At 41.0% G+C, this 22,379-nt stretch overlaps 1 protein-coding gene across 2 annotated transcripts in view; it reads left to right on the top strand.

The window, feature by feature from the left end:
- The window catches only part of BTBD8 (BTB domain containing 8), a 159,775-nt gene that overhangs the window by 75,165 nt on the left and 62,231 nt on the right, over nt 1–22,379 (top strand). For both annotated transcript variants that reach the window (XM_073593149.1, XM_073593150.1), the window contains 3 exons: nt 7,755–7,843; nt 9,848–9,950; nt 21,195–21,377. In XM_073593149.1, coding sequence (XP_073449250.1) covers nt 7,755–7,843; nt 9,848–9,950; nt 21,195–21,377 — 375 coding nt within the window. The remainder of the gene's footprint in view (nt 1–7,754; nt 7,844–9,847; nt 9,951–21,194; nt 21,378–22,379) is intronic.

Raw genomic sequence — 22,379 nt, 5'->3', positions numbered from 1 at the left:
TTAACCCCATTATGTTACTGGCCGATTAATCGATTATGAAAAAAGTAATCGATTAATTTCATAATCGATTAGTTGTCGATTAATCGATTAGTTGTTTCAGCCCTAGTGAGATGAGCTGCTGAGAAACAGACTGGAACTTCTGTTTTCAAATGTGAGGATGAATTGCTCCACAGTACTTACAGCTACACAGGTTAGTGAGGGCTTATTTAAAGGCTATTTTACTGCTAAAAGCTTGATTGTTCATAGCCAGGCCACAGGTTCATTTCAAATGAAGATCAAAAGGGTCAAAAGGAAAACCTTCTCAGGCTATAAAATGCTGTGCTAAGCACCGTCAGGGCCGGATTAACATAGGGGCTTTTGGAGCTGCAGCTCCAGACCCCCATCATAATATAGGCCCAAACTCTCTAGGTACATACAATCACCACGGCCCGGCCGTCGGCCTCCGGCCGCTATACAACTTGACATTGTCCAGGCAGCTGCATTATTTAGGCCCACATGTATGAGTCTGTCAGCTCAAATGTAATTGCTGCTATATATTATGCAGAGAGAGCAGATGTTGCAGTGCGGGCTGTATCAGTGCAGTGCGCCGAGGCTGAGCATGCTCGCACACTGTAGGTGGAGCTTGACGTCCCGGCCGGCATGACGTCATCCGGAGGCTTTCCCTGGCGTCCCGGGAGGCTTGATTGGGAAAGCACTGAGTGCTGTGTGCGGGCGGTGCTGCGAGCCAGGAGGATCTGCATTCAGCATTCTGCATCTGCACAACTTCAAGTAAGCCATGGGCGCTGGGCTGGCCCGCTGGGGAAGTCAATGTGAGACTCAGGCAGATGAGTTATATTTGTGTGTGCAGCAGTGTGCAGGTGTGCTAGTACTGTGTGAAGTGGTTAACTTACTTTTTTTGGGGGGGGGCTATATCAGTGCAACTCATCACATCAGTGCAGGCAGCCCATCAGTGCCCATTTAGTGCATCTTGTCAGTGCCACCTATCAGAATCAGTGCCACCTATCAGTGCAGCTCATCAGTGCCATCCAATCAATGTCAGTGCTACCATAATTGCAGCTCATCAGTGCCACCCAATCAGTGCCAGCGCCACCTATCAGTGCCATCCAATCAATGCCAGTGCCACCTTTCAGTGTTCATCAGTGACATTCAATCAATGCCAGTGCCACCTTTCAGTGTAGCTCATCAGTGCCACCTATCAGTGCCCATTAGTGCAGCTCATCAGTGCCAATGCCACCTATCAGTGCTGCCTAACAGTGCAGTTCATCAGCGCCGCCTATCAGTGCAGACCATCACTGCCGCATAATAGTGCAGCCTCATCAGTGCCACCTTGTCAGTGCCCATAAGTGCTGCCTGTCAGTGCCGCCTATCAGAGCCCATCAGTGCTGCCCATCAGTGCCCATTAGTGCAGCTCATCAGTGCCACCTATCATTGACCATCAGTGATGACTGTCAGTGCTGCCCATCAGTGCCCATTAGTGCAGTTCATCAGTGCCCATTAGTGCTGCCTATCAGTGCCCATTAATGCAGTTCATCAGTGCCACCTATCATTGACCATCAGTGCAGCTCATCAGTGCCACCTATCATTTACCATCAGTGCCACCTATCAGTGTCAGTGCCACCCATCAGTGCTGCCTATAAGTGCCCATCAGCACCGCATAATAGTGCTGCCTCATCAGTGCCACCTTATCAGTGCCCATAAGTGCTGCCTGTCAGTGCCGCCTATCAGTGCCCATCAGCGCTGCTCATCAGTGCCCATTAGTGCAGCTCATCAAAGCCCATTAGTGCAGCTCATCAGTACCCATTAGTGCAGCTCATCAGTGCCAGTGCCAGCTATCATTGCCCATCAGTGCAGATCATCAGAGGCCATCAGTTCTATCAGTTCTGCATATCAGTGCAGCCTCATCAGCGCCACCTTATCAATGCCCATCAGTGCTGCCTCATTGGTGCCCATCAGTGCCTATCAGTGCTGCCTCATCAGTGCCGCCTATCAGTGTAGCATCATCAGTGCACATCAGTGAAGAAAAATTACTTATGGCAAAATATTATAACAAAATAAGAAAAACATTTTTTTTTTTTTTTTTTAAAAAGACTGTCTGTCTTTTTTCATGTTTAGCAAAAAATAAAACCCCCAGTGGTGTTTAAATACCACCAAAAAAAGATCTATTTGTGTAAAAAAAATTACAAAAATATCATATGAGTACAGTGTTGCAGGACCGTGCAATTGTCATTCAAAGTGTGACAGCGCTAAAAGCTGAAAATTGGCCTGGGCAGGAAGGGTGTGAAAGTGCCCATTAGAAAGTGGTTAAAGGGTAATTTCACCTTTGGAGACATGTAACATGTTCTAACTTCCCACTGCATCATCTCCCCTATCCACTGGATCTAGTGACAGCAAGAGGAGAATCATTGTGAAAATAAATAGTGGAAATAATTGGATATGAGGGAATGTTAGTCTATGATGCTGGGGGCTATTATTGCTGCTACTGACACCAATGATGTGGGTTGTTATTGTGTAAACTGCCACTGATGTCATGCTGGGGGTTATTATTGCTGCTACTGATATGAATGCTTTTGGTTGTTATTCTGTAAATTGGCACTGATGTTTTTGGTTATTATTATGGAAATTGCCATTTAGGATGGGGGTTATTATTTCCTAAACTAGCACTGATGCTGGGTGGATATAATTGCTGAAACTGGTACTAATGTGGTGGGTTATTATTGTGTAGACTGGCACTGATGCTGACGGTCCATAATTAATTATAGGTGATATGTCAAAAAATGTGTTTATGGCAACCATATGAATTGTGCAGTGCTTATACAAAGGGTAAAAAAAGTATTTTTCAGTAACAACCCATGTATCCATAAATACAAAGAAACCAAAACAAATCGGTTCAGAAATGAAGTTCTGTGTAATAAAATGGAAGGACACGGGGAAAAAGTATTGAAGCCGCTAACTGAAATGTATTTAATACTTGGTACAAAATCCTTTGTTGGTAATGAAAGCTTCAAGACGCCGGCTCCTGTATGGAGAAACGAGTCGCATGTGTTGCTCAGATCTTCAAATCTTGTCTTCAAACCTTGAAGGTTCTGTGGGCCTCTTTTATGAACTCTGATCTTTAGTTCTTTCCATATATTTTCTATTGGATTCAAGTCAGGTGATTGGCTGGGCCATTCTAACAGCTTTATTTTCTTTCTTTGAAACCAATTGAGAGTTTCCTTGGCTTTGTATTTGGGATCATTGTCTTGCTGAAATGTCCTCCCTCATTTCATCTTCATCATCCTGGTAGATGGCAGCAGATTTTTATCAAGAATGTCTTGGTACATTTTTCCATTCATCCTTCCTTCAATGATATGAAGTTTGCCAGTACCGAATGCTGAAAAAAGCCCCGCCCACACCATGATGTTCCCACCTCCAAACCTCACTGTTGGTATGGGGGTGTTTTTAGGGTGAAGCGACCCCCAAACATGGTGTGTAATATGGCATCCAAAGAGTTCCATTTTGGTCTCCTCTGACCAGACTATATTCCCCCAGTATTTCACAGGCTTGTCTAAATGTTGTGGAGCAAATGTTAACCGAGCTTCAACATGTTTTTTCTTCAGCAATGGAGTGTGCATACAGGCCATGGTGAGGAGTGCATTACTTATTGTTTTCTTTGAAACAATTGTACCTGCCAATTTCAGGTACAATTTTTCATCTTCATTTTATTTATTTCCATAAAAAGGCCCACTGAAATCCTCAGCCCCAGGCCCATGATGCTCTTAATCTGGCCCTGAGCACCGTGTGTGTGTGTGTGTGTGTGTGTGTGTTTTCCTGCTACTAGGCAGGGCCTTTTGTTTTAAAAAAATAAATTTTATACTGGCTAACTTTAGCTTACTATATTACTCAGTAGACTAAAATTACATGGTTTAATTTTTATTTTGAATAACAAACTTTTTTTTCATGTTGAGGGTTAAAAGGAATGGTTTCATAATCAATAGACACAACTGTTCTGAATTCAATGCTACTCAGTACCTGACTTTTGTAATATTGATTCAAGGGAAAGCTTTTTCAAATGTGCCATTTACAGCACTAATCCAGTAAAAATAGGTAGAACAAATAGTTCTTCTCTGTTTATACAGTAAATGGCAAAATACAAGCTAATTCTGTTTTCTTTCCAGTTCTACACAATCACATTTCATTTGGGGGAGGTAGAGTTGCCAAAGCCTTGACAGATAGAATAGCATGGAGCCCCACCGTGAAAGATATGTAGGCATTTCTACAGCTTCATATAGTACAGTTGATGTCATGGGTATGGGGTGCATTGCCTTTTTTTTCTTTTATTGTACATGACGAGCTAAAATATATACTAGCTCAGCAATAAGGTGTTCTTCTTTACTACAATGTAAATAAAAGAGCAGTGAAGTGGAACACATCCCATGCAAAACAATTGACCATAAATATGCTAAAAGTACATGCTTTGAAATTTCTTTTTAAAGCAAATTAATAGAAATCTAATATTTGCCTTAGGTGAATTGGCAGCTTGTAAAGATGTTCAAATATAGCCTCCCCACTTCCAGCAGAATACATTTTGACCTAAATTTTGTAATTTTATTTCCTTCCTTTTTTTTTTTTTTGTTTCTCTCCGATACGTCTATATAAACGTGATCCTCCGCAGCTCGGCCACCCTGTAGCAGTAAATCTGCTATGGGGAGGTCGGCAAGTGGTTAAATACCACCAAAAGGGCTCTATTTGTGTGGGGAGGAAAAAAATGATATCATCTTGTGGGTACAGTGTTGCACGATCGCACAATTGTCATTCAAAGTGTGACAGCGCTGAAAGCTGAAAATTGGCCTGGGCGGGAAGGGGGTAAAAGTTCCCAGTATTGAAGTGGTTAAAGACCATCATGCTGGGTATCTTGCATTGTGACACTAGCCTGCATGCTTGGAGTTTTGGTATATTTAGGTGTCATTTATGTTGATACAGCTTAATAAGCTGTATCAAAAAGGAAGACATCCAGCAGTATTAAAGGGGCAGTCAACCCAAAAATTATAATATAGGGCAGTGGTCTCCAGACTGTGGCCTGGGGGCCAGATACAGCCCTTTGCTTGCTTTTATCTGGCCCTTGGGGTATTATAACCCCGCTGTCTGGTCCCCTAAAGTTTGAAGGACAGTAAACTGGCCCTTTGTTTAGAAAGTTTGGAGACCCCTGATATAGGGGAAACTTGGTGTGTGATGGCTTATACTAGTGGTGCACCAAAATAAATTTTGGATCAGAAAGTCAGGATGCACTTGGCTGAAAATCAAAACCAAAATGGACAGTTTTTTTTTTTTTTTGTTTTTTTTTATTAAAAAATTTAAATGTAATCAATGTGGCTGGCGTATTTGCCATTGAGGTTAATGGGACGCGATTATGCATTGAGGTCAATTGGACACAGCATTCCATTATGGACACTTTTTTTTTTTTTTTTTTCCCACTAACCCTATATTCGCCCGATGAGTTTAAGCAGCCGATAGATCGGTGCATCCCTAGCTTATACAGTATATTTTCCAACAATGAGACCTCCATGTCATAATTCCCGATTCTGTTCCTGCCCTGAGTTTTGGCCAGAACTTTGACCAATTTAACATGGTTTCCTATGGAACATGTTCTGTAGTGCAAATCTGCAAAAAGCACAAAAAATGCATAGGTGTGAATCCAGCCTTACAATGAGTATAGAACAGAATCGCCCCTTTTAAAATCAAATTTTTTGCTTTGTAGCCTGAAATGAAGACACATTTGTTTCAATTTGGTTGTATTTACTCAGTGCAACTTTTACCATCCAAGTGTAAGCTATAACACCAACATGTCAGGAAAAAAAAATCAAAAACCAACACTGAGTTGGGAAAAGGATCACCCCCTCCTAAAAATGACTTGTAAACTCAATAAAGTGTAGCTAATCACCTTCTCAATGGCACACAAAGCCATTTGACTTTCAAATGTGATCAGCTGTGTTCATTTTGATTAGCTCTGCATGAAAAGAGCTTTCCTGGAGCTTTTCAGTCTCTGGTAGCACAACTGATGCAAACAATCAACTATGGGTGGCAAGACACTGTCAAAAGATCTCTGGGATAAAGTTGTGGACAGGCAGAGATAAAGTCAGGAGATGGATACAGAAAAAATTGTCAAAGACTTTATCAGTGCCTAGAAGCACAGTGAAGTCTATTAAGTAGAAGGTATTTGGTACAACACAGACCCTCCGTGGATCAGGACATCGCTCCAAATTGCATGAAAGAACCAGGAGAAAACTGGTCAGAGGCCTACAGCAACTCTGAAGCAGTTGCTGGAATGTATGACAGGGTGGTCATTGTGTGCATGTGACTACAATATCACAAATTCTCCACAAATATGGCTTGTATAGGAGTGTTGCAAGAAAAAAGCCATCACTCAAAGGTCACAACTCAGCTTTGCTAAAATGCACCTTAAAGGATCTGAGGCCACATGGAAAAAAGTGTTCTAGTCAGACGAGACTAAAATGGAAATATTTGGCCTCAACACCAAATGACATCTGGCGGAAATCCAATACACATCATTTCTACAGTAAAGCATGGAGGTGGTAATATCCTGTTTATGGGGGTGTTTCCTGCAGCAGGGACTGGAGCACTTGTTAGGGTAGAAGGAAAAATGGATTGCGCAAAATACCATCAAATTCTTTAATATATAATTTATTAGAGGGACTATTTTATTAACATGAGGTGGGCTGTCTGTCGTGTACTGAGCAGTGATAATTTATCGCTGCTTAATAAATGGACACCTCAAGCGTTTCAGTGAATTTCTGGTACTGTAATCTCGCCATGTCTCATGAGATTCCAGTATCAGGGAGCGTTCTCCACTGTTTTGAAGGGTTTTGTAGATCGCTTCACTTCATAAAAGGAGAAACAGGCACCCAGAGGAGAGAGATCTCCATCAAATTTAACTGAACTTGAACAGTTCTGCAAAGAGTGTGCAAATATTGCAAAGTGTAGATGTGCAAAGTTAGTAGAGACATATCTCAACAGACTAAAGGCTGTAATTCAAGCAAAAGGTGGTTCAACAAAATACTGACACAAGGGGGTGATCCTTTTTCCCAAAAGGGGTTGATTTTTCCACTGTCCAGCATGTACCAAAACCTGAAATATTCATTTTGAGAAGACCCTTTACTTACCAGTGATAAGATATTAGGAACAAATCATTTTATTCCACAATTGACCACAATTCTGGTTATTTTCCCCTCTCTAATGGTGATCATTATTACATTTTACAATCACTCATGTACTATAACATTTGTGGTTTTTATACTAATTTTGATAATGCGGGGTGGATATAAAAGCTTTGCTGGCCAGAACTACTCCAATTCCAACTGTTGGTGTAGATTTATAAAGCTTCTGTATTTCATTATTTTTAATAAATCTGCTGATCAATGTGTGTTCTGAACATTAACACCAGCAATGCTTATAGCTGACCCTTTCATCTCTAGATGCTTTGCTCTTTACCCATCTAGTAAACATCACACTGTGGGAGTGTCGGCCTTGCCAAATTATAGATGGTCTTTTGTTTCATTTAACAATAATCTTGTTTCTGTTATAGAGCCAGTGGGATGAAAACCATCACACAAACTTGCTGGTTGCGTATTATATTTCAACAGTTGATTTGTGCTTTCCTCCCGGTTTCACAGGCATTTACTAAAGAAACTATAGATGATATGATAGATATATTTTTGCTACTGGCCGTGCTGAGGAATGCTTCATTTTTTCTATTTCAGCCTGTTGTTGGAATGCAGCAGTCCGTATTAGACTGTCTCTCTATTGCCTATTCTGTAGGAGAGGAGCCATTGTATACCTTGTGTATGCAGTAAGTATATTTATGTACATAGCATGCTTCACTGCTCTTTACATGTATTGAATACTGTTTGTGCCTCTGCTTGCAGATTGCAGTTTTTTGTGCTATAATAATTGCACTTGGAAATTGTTGGAAAAAACAGGGAGTGGGACAGTTTAAAGTGGTGGTTAAGCCACCTTTGCATCTTCATACCATCCCCTCTGTGTTCTAATCCTGTGTGCCTCTGTGTGAGTGATTTATAAAAAATGCCTGCTTTACCTCATTTCACAGCTCTTCTCAGGGATCACATGATCGTCTGGCTTTCTTTTCTCCCGGTCTGATGGATGCAGCGGGCAGAGCCGAGATTCCCACTGACGTCACTTGGGGCAGGAGAGGGGAGAGAGAGGCAGCCGATCGTGCTATCGCTGAGAAGAGCTGTAAATTGAGGCATTGCAGACCCATTTATTTTATTTTATTTATTTATTTTTTTATAAATCGCTCACACAGAGGTACACCGGATTAGAACACAGATGGAATGGTATGAAGATGTGATAGTTATTTGAGTAGCAGGATTTGCGGGGGCAGGCACTGTCATGAGCAGGGGTGGGGGGAGCACAGAGGAGACAGATAACAGGCTGCGGATGATGGAGGCATGTAAACTGACCACAGTGTCAGGGCTAGGCAGCAGTGATAAACCGTGGTCAGTTTACAGGGAGGAGGGTAGAGCCAGGTATTCCAGGTGACCAAATGATACAGCACAAGCACTGTGATGTATAAAATGCTTTAAAGTAACAGGATTTTTATTTTATTTTTTGGGGGAGGGGGGCGGGCTGTTAACAAATGCTTTAAATGTTTAGGACTTATTTGAATATGTCCTCCTAAATATAATGCCTTTTTGTTTTCTTTGTAAGGCCTATTTACACCAGGGTGATGCATTGAATGCATGCCTGTTATTGTGTATTGCAATAAGGCACATTCACTTGAATGGGCTGCCTAACGTGTCGCAATGGACCAAAAATTGCTCTTGCACAAATAGTGCTTCAGTGCAGGTGCATTGGCTTGCCATTCACAATGAATGGCCACAGTGCACCAACACATGTAACCTGCTTTATCACAGAACAGTAATGTAAACAAATCATTTTTATCGAAATGTACTTCTATGCAAAACTTTTCCCTTTCTTTAATACAGTGGGGAAGGTTAGACCAAGTGTTTGTGTGTGTGGTGTTTTTTTTTTTCTTTTTTTTGCTGTGTCCCTGTTTTGTACTGGCTATCCTTCTGGACAATAAATTGTTGGGTTTTAACCCTTCCCCACTTTATCCAAAACTATAAAAAATTTTTTACTGTACTTACACTTTAAGCCACCCATAGGAGTGAGATGATGATAGTTCCCAGATTAAGCTAGGTCAGGTTACTCATTTGTACGTATCCTTCCAGATGCGGTCTTCTGCTGTTAAGAAAAGCACTTGATAAGTTGGTTACCATCACTATTCCCCCTCTAAGCAACACCAGCATTGTCTGGACCACTCTAGCTTCTTTATCAGCTAAATATGATAGAATGGCAAAGCCGCCCTTGTATGTTTTTTTGATTGTATAGTAGTATGTGTTAAGTCAGCCATAGATGGTTCAGCAGGGACCAGCCGAGGTTCAAACCATCTATGGTCAATCTGGGTGTACTGAAGTTGACCAATGGATCGGATATTGGATTTCTTTTTTTTTCGTGGCTATAGCTGCAAGCCGTGATCCTTGTTTCACCGGCAGGGAAGGCTCCCTGCCAGCACAATACAATAGTGCTACTGTTGGGGAATATAGCAATTTTCTTACCTTCCACCCCTGGTGTAAGGCAAGGAGACTGCAAAATCTATGGTCTGCTTTAGTTTTCCTTTTCTGAATGCAGATGGAGTATGCTGATAGTCTGATGCTCTGGTATGTCTTTGGGAAATCTTACCTGCATTTGACCAGGCTAAAACACGTTTAAAATGTACTCATTTGAACGTTTTAATTTTTTTGTCCTTTCTTGCATTAATATCCTTTTTTAGATGGATGGAGAAGTATTTTGTGAAATGCTGGTCTGAAAGAAGTTTTGCCAGTTTGCCAGTAGATCTGCAGAATAGTTGCCTTTCAGCTTTGGTTCAATCGCTTGTAAGTACAAATGAGCTCACTGTAATTCTGTATCACTCTAGTTCTGCAAAGCGTGCATTTGCTTTGTTGCTAGTGGTTAAAAGGTTGTTAAAATTTCAGTATTGTAGCATGTTTCTCTGATTTCACTAAAGCTTTTGGCCACCCCATAAGATGAGGATTTATAACATTAAATTGGACACAGGCAGTCATGCGTGTAAATATTATTGAAGCTTATCAAGATGTATTCTGCTTTTTATATGCCCTGGTGAACCAGTTACATGTGGCTGTTATGTGAAATAGTAAAAACCTCAGGTAATGCCCTATGTTTAAAGTAACTTAAAATTGTGCATGCAAGATTGGTTATCGGAAGCCGTTTCTTCCTCAGCTTGTTTTGATTAACCACATTTTACAATCTGTTTATTTGAACCAAATGTAAAAGGAACTGCTAACTCAGTGATTCAGATTATGTAGGTCAGTGCCTCCAGGATCAAAATTAATTCCCTTTACACCAGTTGTTTAAGCCTAGTGTCAACTGATGACTGACAGGTTTTAAAATGTGCTGTAACAACACTGTCAGCTTGCTTTTATTCTGAATAAATGTGCCAATGGGATATCTCTAGTTACATTTAGTTATTGCACTATAGTATTGAGTTTATTAATTGCACAGTATAAGGTTTGTGTGTACATGAGAAAAAACAAAACAAGTTTTTTGTAAGTTTCTGAATTGCTGAAATAAAATATAAACTATAATCGTCATGTAAATTAGAGTGGGAAAATGGACGCGTTACCATTTTGCATCGAGTTAGATTCTTGCTGCTGTTCTAGAAAAGGTATAACAAATGCAAACATTTGAGCTCTCATGCACAAAAATAGCTTGGCCTGTATGGGTGAAAGCATTTTACTGTGCTTGGGGATGCACAGGTGAGGTATCCAGACCCACTGCCTACAGCCTGTCCAAATCTGACCGGTTGAAATATGCAGTGGCTGGATGTTGTACCAAACGGTACTAACATTTAAGGCTGTATGCATTCAGGGATGTACGCCCTGAATGCATACAGCCCTAAACGCAAGTACTGCTCCCTATAGCATCCAGCTGTCAAGTATTTCAGCTTGTCCTAGATTTTGAGGGGCTGCTGGCTTAAACAGCACATGTGCTTCTTGGTCACCCAGAAACATTGTGATTCGATGCACATGGGCCAGGGCCAAACCGCCCGTGTGCATGTAGCCCGACTGAGCAACATCATTTTGTTTTTACAGTTTTATACATTTGTATTAACTCTGTTTCCTTTTGTCACACAATGTTGACATTTTTGCAGATTTATTAAAAAAGAAAAACTGAAATATCACATGGTCCTAAGTATTCAGACCCTTTGCTGTGACACTCATATTTAACTCAGGTGCTGTCCATTTCTTCTGATCATCCTTGAGATGGTTCTACACCTTCATTTCAGTCCAGCTGTGTTTGATTATACTGATTGGACTTGATTAGGAAAGCCACGCACCTGTCTATATAAGACCTTACAGCTCACAGTGCATGTCAGAGCAAATGAGAATCATGAGGTCAAAGGAACTGCCTGAAGAGCTCAGACAAAATTGTGGCAAGGCACAGATCTGGCCAAGGTTACAAAAAATTTCTGCTACACTTAAGGTTCCTAAGAGCACAGTGGCCTCCATAATCCTTAAATGGAAGACGTTTAGGATGACCAGAACCCTTCCTAGAGCTGGCCGCCCGGCCAAACTGAGCTATCGAGGGAGAAGAGCCTTGGTGAGAGAGGTAAAGAAGAACCCAAAGATCACTGTGGCTGAGCTCCAGAGATGCAGTCGGGAGATGGGAGAAAGTTGTAGAAAGTCAACCATCACTGCGGCCCTCCACCCGTCGGGGCTTTATGGCAGAGTGACCCAACGGAAGCCTCTCCTCAGTGCAAGACACATGAAAGCCCGCATGGAGTTTGCTAAAAAAAAACACCTGAAGGACTCCAAGATGGTGAGAAAGAAGATTCTCTGGTCTGAGACCAAGATTGAACTTTTTGGCCTTAATTCTAAGCGGTATGTGTGGAGAAAACCAGGCACTGCTCATCACCTGTCCAATACAGTCCCAGCAGTGAAGCATGGTGGTGGCAGCATCATGCTGTGGGGGTGTTTTTCAGCTGCAGGGACAGGACAACTGGTTGCAATTGAGGGAAAGATGAATGCGGCTAAGTACAGGGATATCCTGGACAAAAACCTTCTCCAGAGTGCTCAGGACCTCAGACTGGGCCGAACGTTTACCTTCCAACAAGACAATGACCCTAAGCACACAGCTAAAATAACGAAGAAGTGGCTTCACAACAACTCTGTGACTGTTCTTGAATGGCCCAGCCAGAGCCCTGACTTAAACCCAATTGAGCATCTCTGGAGAGACCTAAAAATGGCTGTCCACCAACGTTTACCATCCAACCTGACAGAACTGGAGAGGATCTGTAAGGAGGAATGGCAGAGGATCCCCAAATCCAGGTGTGAAAAACGTATTGCATCTTTCCCAAAAAGACTCATGGCTGTATTAGATCAAAAGGGAGCGTCTACTAAATACTGAGCAAACGGTCTGAATTCTTAGGACCATGTGATATTTCAGTTTTTCTTTTTTAATAAATTTGCAAAAATGTCAACAATTCTGTGTTTTTTTTCTGTCAATATGGGGTGCTGTGTGTACATTTAATGAGGAAAAAAATGAACTTAAATGATTTTAGCAAATGGCTGCAGTATAACAAAGAGTGAAAAATTTAAGGGGGTCTGAATACTTTCCGTCCCCACTGTGTATGTGTGTATATATAGATAGATAGATATAGATTAGGGGGGTTGAAACGAGACCCCAATTAATTGTGCAACTCTACCAGATGAGTAAAGATTTAAAGCATCTTTTCTACTACAACTGTATATCCCCACCCCATTCACAGGTATAATGGGAGGGAGATGGTGGTAAAGTCATCAAAACCTATAACCAATTAAAGGAGTATATACAAAGGTAAAAATAAATTAACATCCCATCTGTGATTTAAGCTGTGGGGTGTTCTGGTTCCCAATTTGAAGATTCACTATTCCTCTCTCTCCAGCAATTTATGATGTAAATCATCTCCTCTAGTACACAGAGTAACGCTTTCAACCCTACAAAAGGAAAAACCAGACATATCACCTGCATGAACATCCTTTAAAATGGTTGGAGACACTCAAAATTTGTTTTTACATTCACATTTAGGGAATTGCAGAAATGTTCTCCTGTGTAAACTTTGAGGTGTTGGATGTTGCATCCTATGTACTGGATGGAACACGTCACGCTGAATTAAATAAACCATATTTCTTGTATTACAAGCCTTTTTTATGTGTTTTTTTTATATTTATGAAAAATAAATTGGGAGGAGTTGTATCAATTTTTCAAATGGTTTCCTTCTATTCAAAAAGGCATGTGGTGTTTTGATAATTTACCACTCAAAAGCCCTTGGAATTTTTTAGTTTGTGTTGACATGCAGATGTCTTCTGTTTTTTTGATAGCTTGCTATGCTTTACTGCATTTTTAGTACAAACCATACCCTGATTGATTGAGTGTCGTGTTTTATAAGCATGTTTTAGTTTGTATATCTGTTTGCATGTTGCATACACAATATTTGGGTATATGCGTAAAAAAACCCTTGTTTGAACAAGCCATACTTCAATACCTGAGCCTGTTCATCTGGGAGAGATTTGCCTGCTTCCATATTTAGCAGTGACTTCCTAAGTGAATTAACCTGAACTTGCTTAATTATTTGATGTCACGGAAGTCAATTACATTAATTAAATAATTTAGCCCAATTTTTATTCAGGAAAATCTGAAAAAAATCTAAAAGCCTGGTTATGATCCGATACAACCGTTATTGTATCCTCTATAAACTCAATAAATGACACATGAGTTTGGTGTCTTCTCGCATATCTGTCGCCAGTCAGCAAAGGTTTTCTAGAATGGAAGAAAAGGGAGCAGCCTGTTTTAGAATGGCATCTTCAGCTATATACAAGAAAAGGAGAGGCCTGTTCTAGATTGGCATCTTGAGCTATATATCTGAAAGGGAGCAGCATATTCAAGGATGGGATGTTTAGCTATATACAGGAAAGGGAGTAGTGTGTTCCAGAATAGAATATGTAGCTATATACAGGAATGGGAGCATTATTTATGTACACTATAGGGAGCAGGGTGTTCTAGAATGTGATCTTTAGCTGTATACAGGAAAAAGAGCATCCTGTTCTAGAATGGGTTATTTAGCTGTACACAAAGGGAGCAGCATGCTCTAGAAGGGGCGCTTTATATACAGGAAAGGGAACATGTTCTGCAATAGGATCTTTAGCCATATATTGGAAAGCAAGTAGTATGTACTAGCATATGATCTGTAACTATATTACAAGAAAGAAAGGAGCAGCAAGTTCATGGGATCTTTAGCTATTTACAGATAAGGGAGCAGCCTGGCAGGCTCCTGAAACTGTACAGGAAAGGCTAAAGTTATCACTTTCATATTTCAATTTGTTAGAAACTACATGACCTGGTTCTGCCTATATTATACAGTATTCGTATCAATTGTGGATGAACGCATAGAGTGATCTTGCATAGTTACTTGCATGTGGGATGTCTGTAAGAGGCTGGTTATATTTAAATATCAAGTATAGCCAGTTCCGAAAGAATAGAACATCTATAACAAAAAGAAGCCCTGGGCCCATTCACATTTGCAGATTTTAGGTATGTAGCGGGTGCTGGGAGTTCTAAACAGTTCTACGGTCACACACTGTCCCAAATGCAAATACAAAAATGTCCATACAGCTCGCTTCAGCCATAGGCAATCCTTTAGTAAATCTACTTATGTGGCAAAGTCAGGGGGAGAACATACTCCTGTGTAGGGAGTTGTAAAACGTAGTAGTCCCATTCCATGCTCTGTAACAAGGCTTCTCCATAGGTGAACTTTTAGTAACCTAATAAGATGAATAACTCACTAAAATCTATAAGGAGGTGCCAGCAAGATTATGTCACCATCTATATACAACATAAAAGATGATCGTGCTTCTTTTTCCCCAAGTACACATACGCAAATAATGCTCTGCTCATCCAGAGGCAGTAAAGTAAAGCTACCTATTTTGCACAGTCACTGAGAGGACATACTCCAGTGTAGTCGTTTTGTACAACATACCAGTCCCGTTCTATGCACTGTAACAAGTCCTCTCTACCGTGTATAAACTGTCGACCCATAGCACTCTTTCACTTCATGCCTCACTCTGCGTCCCGCTTCCTGCTACTGTACTGGGGAAACGCTCAAGTTTCTCACTTGATCAGTCTGCAGTGTATCTGCCACCAGTCATGGGTTGCACACCACTTCTCATTCTGCCCTCGCTGTGGGGATCTTGCCACTCCTTCAAAGACAGAAATAATTGCCTCTCCTTGTGTAATATAATTATTATTTAAAAGAGCGGTATGGCAAATGCTTTTTTGGCCATGCTTCTCACGTGAGTCACAGGAGTACATTTGCTTTTGCTCTCTTACAACAGGATGCCTGCTAACAGCTAGTGTCAGAGCCACTCCAGGCTCTGGAAGGATCCCGACTATATTGTTGGGATCCATCCAGCTGCCTGATTGACAGCTGGCTCTTGCTCTCAGAGCGTGGCTGAGAGCTGAAGCCAGCTGTGCCCTACCCTTGTTTTGCATGGCACTCCAGTGAGTGCTGGAGGAGCAGTGCAGAGATCAGTGGCCAACAGTCACTGCTCTCTGCCACAAGCGGACCAAGAACTGAGGGATCATTGGTCATGTGATTGCTTAGCACTTGGTCTCCAAAGAGGATTTTGAACAGCTGCAGCATCACATGGATACTGCAGTATAGAGGTGAGTATGAAGGTTTGTTTTTGTTCAGATCCCCAAACTTTTTTTTTTTTTTCTTTTTAAAAATGGCTTTATTAAAATTTCAAATTATACTCGAACATAAACACATTAAGCACATTGAAAGGAATAAAAACAGAATATAGGAGTTCTTTTGAATATAATTTTTGGTCTGGAGGAATATTTTTCCTTATCTTTTGGACCAACTCCCCTTTTACTCTCCAACAGAGAGGTTTCTTTTAAATGCTTTTGCTATAAGTTCTGGATTGTATTTCTTGTTGAGACATTTTTGTTTTAAGCCTGCAAAAAAAGCCTTGTTAAAAGGGCTTCCTTCTTGGTACACTTCTGCCTATATCTTACATAGGTTGAAAAAGACACCAGTTCAACCAATAGAAGGGAAAAAAATATACAATCCTATACCCACAGTTGATCCAGAGGAAGGCAAAAAAAAAACAACAAAGCATGATCCAATTCGCTCCAGCTGGGGAAAAAAATCCTCCCTGATCCCCCAAGGGGCAATCGGATGTTCCCTGGATCAATTTTACCTATAAATATTAGTATCCAGTTATATTGTTTATCTAGGAAAGAATCCAGGCCTTTCTTAAAACCATCTACCAGGCCATAACCATCTCTTAAGGCAGTCTATTCCACATTTTCACAGCTCTGTGAAGAAGCCTTTCCGTATTTGGAGATTAAAGTGGAATTCCACCCTCAGACTTAAATTCTCACCCTGCAATCATTAACCGCTTCAGCCCTGGAAGATTTTACCCCCTTCCTGATCAGAGCACTTTTTGCGTTTTTTCACTGCGTCGCTTTAACTAACAATTGTGCGGTTTTGTGACGTTGCACCCAAACAAAATTGATGTCCTTTTTTTTTCCCCACAAATAGAGCTTTCTTTTGGTGGTATTTGATCGATTTTTTTTAAATTTTTTTTTTTTTTATTTTAAATTTTTTTAATTTTTTGCGCTATAAATAAAAGAGCAACAATTTTGAAAAAAAATGCAATATTTTTTCCTTTTTTTGCTATAATGAATATCCCCCAAAATATATATAAAAAAAACATTTTTTTTCCTCAGTTTAGGCTATGTATTCTTCTACATATTTTTGGTTAAAAAAAATCGCAATAATCGCGTATATTGATTGGAAGCAGCTCACCAATGCTCCCAAGGATATCTCGAGTGAGAGAGACCACTCAGGGATAAAAGATTCCAACTTAATCACCGGAGTCTCTGGCATTTCCTGGCTGTGCAGCAATTGGGCTGCTTTGGTATATACAACACACCTGCCATCCTTTTCTTGGAGCATAGATACAGCCTTTTTATACCTGCTTTCCACAACATGGGATTTATCCCTTAATTTATACTCTATGAATGTTGTTATCCAGGCACGGCTGAGCAAAATATCCCTGGCCTGACGTTCTCACCTACTGGTGTGCATGGTTATCAAATTTTAGCATATTCTTAATACGGAAAGGTGTGCTATTCTATTACCTTGAAGAAGGAGATATAAATGTCAAAAGCATTTCTTTTTGGCTTCCGAAACATGTCGGTGATATATATGTAGCAACTTTTCCTATTAAGATGCACTATTGCTTTTACTTTTTGTACATTTTTCATCGTTATATTTATTATTTTGTATCAATAAAGTAAATCTTTTTACATAATATAGATGTACCCCATTTCTACATTCCTCTATGTCCGCACTGTCCCTGGGGCTTATTTCTTTTTTCATATGCAATTTTGGGATGTCACATAGAGTGAAGGGTTCCCCCAGTCCTGGTTGGTTCTCATCTGGTTTCTTCTTACATTTTTCTATACAGGATGGGAGGAGCTGATCATAGGTTCCCGCCCAGTGTTCTCTCATCAGTAAGGATGCAGTGTACATCCTAATGCATGAGAAAATTCACAAATAAAAAGACCCATCCACACAGGACCGGGGGGGGGGGGGGGTAGAGAAACTGTCAGTGTAGCTGGTACTGCTCTGGGGTCTCAGCTCAGTCTACAATGATCATAGTACAGGCAACTTCATTAAGGCTCTGTTCCCACTAGTGCAACTTGTCAACACTGAAGAAATGGCTGCACTCCAAGGTCCATCAAAATTCTTATTTAATAAACGAACATCCCAAGTGTTACAAACAGTTCAAATGGTAGATGCTATTCACACACTAACAGGTGTGCTTATTCATTTCTTCAGTGTTGATCGTATGCGGAGGCGAGCCGAGGTGGGCACCCGTGATATCATTAGGCTTCCTGTCTCACCTGGAGCAGTGAGTTATTTTGTTTGGAGTGTAACTTGTCATGCGACTTTGGACACAGTCGCATGACAAGTCACAGCCCATTGATTTAAATGGCACCCGTTCCCATTTATGTGACTTTGAAAATCGGCGACTTTGAAAAGGTACCTGCAATGCTTTGATGCGACTGATCCAGAGAGTGTAAAGTTGCATCAAAGTCACACTCCAAAGTCTCAGGCTACATTTCCACTAGTGTGACTCCAAAGCTGTGCGATTTAGAGTGTGACTTTGAGTGCAGCTTTGATCCAACTTTACACTCTGGATTATAGTCGCATCAAAAGTTGCAACATAGTAGTGCAGGCACCTTTTCAAAGTCGCTGATTTTCAAAGACGCATAGATGGGAACGTTTGCCTTTGACATCAATGGGCTGTGACTTGTCATGCGACTTTGTGTCCAAAGTCGCGTGAGAAGTCACTTAGTGGAAACAGAGCCTTAAGCTCATTACTCACATGTAGCTCCCTCAGCTGGGCGTGTGCCACATCATGCACACAGTGCCATGCAGAAAGAACCACATAGTTGTACACTGTAGAAAATCTGCAGCATGTTGCATTGTAATCTATATTACAGTTTCTAACAAACCTAACGTACTTCCAAAGCCTGCCCTCCCTCAGGAGAAGAAGCTGCTATCCAAAAACAAGGCTATGAAGACAGAGGAGATCTGAGAAGGAGGGATGGGGGTGGGGCTGGGCAAGACAGGGGCGGTTAGAATGAACAGTAGGCATGTCTGTGTAGAAGAGAAGGACAACGTTTTCAGGAAGTGAGAGGCCCCCATGCAGAATTTAGAAATAAGGAAGTAAGGTTGTCCCTGAAGAACAGGAAGAAGCTAATTGTCTGTCTGTCTGTCTGTCTGTCTGTCTGTCTGTCTGTCTGTCTAGCTTTGATTAGACTTTCTAAGCTTGGCAATCGGCTATACAGAAAATGAATAATGTTAAAGATATTTTACATATACAGTGGGGCAAAAAAGTATTTAGTCAGCCACCAATTGTGCAAGTTCTCCCACTTAAAAAGATGAGAGAGGCCTGTAATTGTCATCATAGGTATACCTCAACTATGAGAGACAAAATGTGGAAACAAATCCAGACAATCACATTGTCTGATTTTTTTTTTTTTAAAGAATTTATTTGCAAGTTATGGTGGAAAATAAGTAGTTTGTCAATATCAAAAGTTAATCTCAATACTTTGTTATATATCCTTTGTTTAGCAATGACAGATGTCAAACGTTTTCTGTAAGTCTTCACAAGGTTGTCACACTGTTGCTGGTATGTTGGCCCATTCCTCCATACAGATCTCCTCTAGAGCAGTCATGTTTTGGGGCTGTCGCTGGGCAACACGGACTTTCAACTCCCTCCAAAGGTTTTCTATGGGGTTGAGATCTGGAGACTGGCTAGGCCACTCCAGGACCTTGAAATGTTTCTTTCGAAGCCACTCCTTCGTTGTCCGGAAGGTGTGTTTGGGATCATTGTCATGCTGAAAGACCCAGCCACATTTCATCTTCAATGCCCTTGCTGATGGGAGGAGGTTTGCACTCAAAATTTCACGATACATGGCCCCATTCATTCTTTCATGTACATGGATCAGTCGTCCTGTTCCCTTTGCAGAGAAACAGCTCCAAAGTATGATGTTGCCACCCCCATGCTTCACAGTAGGTATGGTGTTCTTTGGTTGCAACTCAGCATTCTCTCTCCTCCAAACATGACGAGTTGTGTTTCAACTAAACAGTTCTACTTTGGTTTCATCTGACCATATGACATTCTCCCAATCCTCTTCTGGATCATCCAAATGCTCTCTAGCAAAGCTAAGACGGGCCCGGACATGTACTGGCTTAAGCAGGGGGACACGTCTGGCACTGCAGGATCTGAGTCCCTGGCGGCGTAGTGTGTTACTGATGGTAGCCTTTGTTACGTTGGTCCCAGCTCTCTGCAGGTCATTCACTAGGTCCCCCTGTGTGGTTCTGGGATTTTTGCTCACTGTTCTTGTGATCATTTTGAACCCACGGGGTGAGATCTTGCGTGGAGCCCCAGATAGAGGGAGATTATCAGTGGTCTTGTATGTCTTCCATTTTCTAATTATTGCTCCCACAGTTGATTTCTTCACACCAAGCTGCTTGCCTATTGCACATTCAGTCTACAACTCTTTAGCCTGGTGCAGGTCTACAATTTTGTTTCTGGTGTCCTTCGATAGCTCTTTGGTCTTCACCATAGTGGAGTTTGCAGTGTGACTGTTTGAGGTTGTGGACAGGTGTCTTTTAGGCCGGGTTCACACTAGTGCAACAAACACTCCGACATTGGGAGTTCATGTCGCATGACGTGAGAAAATCAATGTTTCCCTATGGGAGCCGTCCTGACTGGTCCGACACAAGTCGGTCTGACTTTGAAAATGCTCCCTGTACTACTTTGGTCCGACTTTGATCCTACTTCAGCCCATTGACTATCATTGAAGTCAGATCGCCATCTCGCGTGATCCGACTTTGGCATGCGACTTGTGCTCAGATGATCTTGAGGGGGAACTCCGCAAAAAATTTTAAATAAAAAACCGTCATGGGTTCCCCCTCCAGGAGCTGTTTAAGCGGCACTTTTGCGGCGCGCTTTAAACTCCAAAAAAGGGGTTAAAAACTCCCATGTTGCGGTGCTTCATTACAATGGGCAGGGGTGTTTTGGGAGTGCTGTATGCAGCGCTCTCAACCTACCCCAAAGATGCTGCTTGCAGGACTTTTCCGAACGTCCCGCAAGCGCACCACCCAGGTGTTTAAGCACACATTGCAGAGAATGGGAGGCTGTTTACAGGCACTATTTCTGGAGCTAAAACACCTGAAAACTGCCTCAGTGTGAAAGGGGTCTTAGGTGTGCTGTGTGTCAGGTGGATGATTGTGTGCTGCTTGGCAAGCTTCCTTTTCAGTCTATCCAGTGACCGACATCCTGCAATTATCTGTGCTGAAATGTTCCCCTGTCAGTTTGTGTGCAGAGTCGGGCTGATATAGCTGTCTGTGGATATATCAGGAGGTTTTCTCAGAGTTTGGGCATGCCTTTTGTTAAAATGTAGATGGGTGGTTTCTTTTATAAAGCATACTGAATTCCTGCCCTTTCTCTGTCATAATGAGCTTTGTTTTCCAGTCCTGCAGGAATGCCGCATTTCTGTTGATGGAAAGTGACAGGCTGCTCAGCAGTCTTCCTGAGGTGAAGTGGGCAGAAAGAGTGAGGAGTTTAGCTTCTGATCTCCAGGATGAATGTGTGAGATTTATGGTGACAAACTTCTCCCAAACCATAAGAAGTGAAAGCTTTACACATTTGTTACAGGTATTTGCCGTTTTTTTTTCTGGCCTTAGCCCTGGTCATTGTAAAATGTCTTTGTTTATTAACAGCACCTGGCTCTATTATTTAACCCTTTTGCTGCCATGCCCTGTGCTCCATTTCCTACACTCAGGTGGCCAGACCATTTTTGCAATTTTTCCGTTTGTTTTTTATTTTTCACTTTATAGCTTTCAGAATTTTTGAAAGACTACTTTATTTATTTATTTATTTATTTATTTTTATCAAACCAATATATTTGCAAAAAATACACTAAAACCATTATTAACAGATAAAAACACAGCAAATTTTACAAAATTACTTAAAAATATAAAGGCTTCTGTATTGAGTTAATAAATAACAAATATAACTTTGTAACTTTTAAATTGCGAAATGGTGAAAATTGAACAGACGCAAAAGTGTAATTATCCAAATTTCTGTAACAATCTGAAGGTTTTAATTTTTCCCTTACAGCTTTCAGAATTTATGAAAGACCCCCAAAACCATATATTTTCTGAAAACATATGACCTCTAGAATAAAAAGAAGGTGCTACTGATTTTTTTAGACCCTGTGGTATTTGCGCAAATGTTTATCAAACCAATATAGTAGCAGAAAATACACTAAAACCATGATTAGCAGATAAAAACACAGCTAATTTGACTAAATCCCTACTAAATATAAAAGCTTAACCTGTGTTGAGTTAATAAATAACAAATATTTGTAAATTTTAAATTGCGCCTTTTTGCAAAATGGTGAAAATTGAACGTGCCCAAAAATTTCTCAAAAAATCTTGAAGTGTTCAGTTTTCACTTACAGCTTTCAGAATTTGAAAAGACCCCTCAAACTAGACATTTTCTACAAGCACATAACCTGTAGAATAAACAAGTGCTACTGATTTTTTTTTTTTTTCTCGCTAAATTAGTACTAAAGCATCGTTCACATGTGGCATACTAAAGTGTATGCCCATGGGGGCCATGTTTACCCGCACAGGAATGCACAGGTGTTCCATG

Source organism: Aquarana catesbeiana, linkage group LG07, assembly GCF_042186555.1.
Source record: "Aquarana catesbeiana isolate 2022-GZ linkage group LG07, ASM4218655v1, whole genome shotgun sequence".
Lineage (NCBI taxonomy): Eukaryota > Metazoa > Chordata > Amphibia > Anura > Ranidae > Aquarana > Aquarana catesbeiana.
Note: the sequence above shows the minus strand (reverse complement) of the source record. Positions and strands in the feature narration are given on the sequence as shown.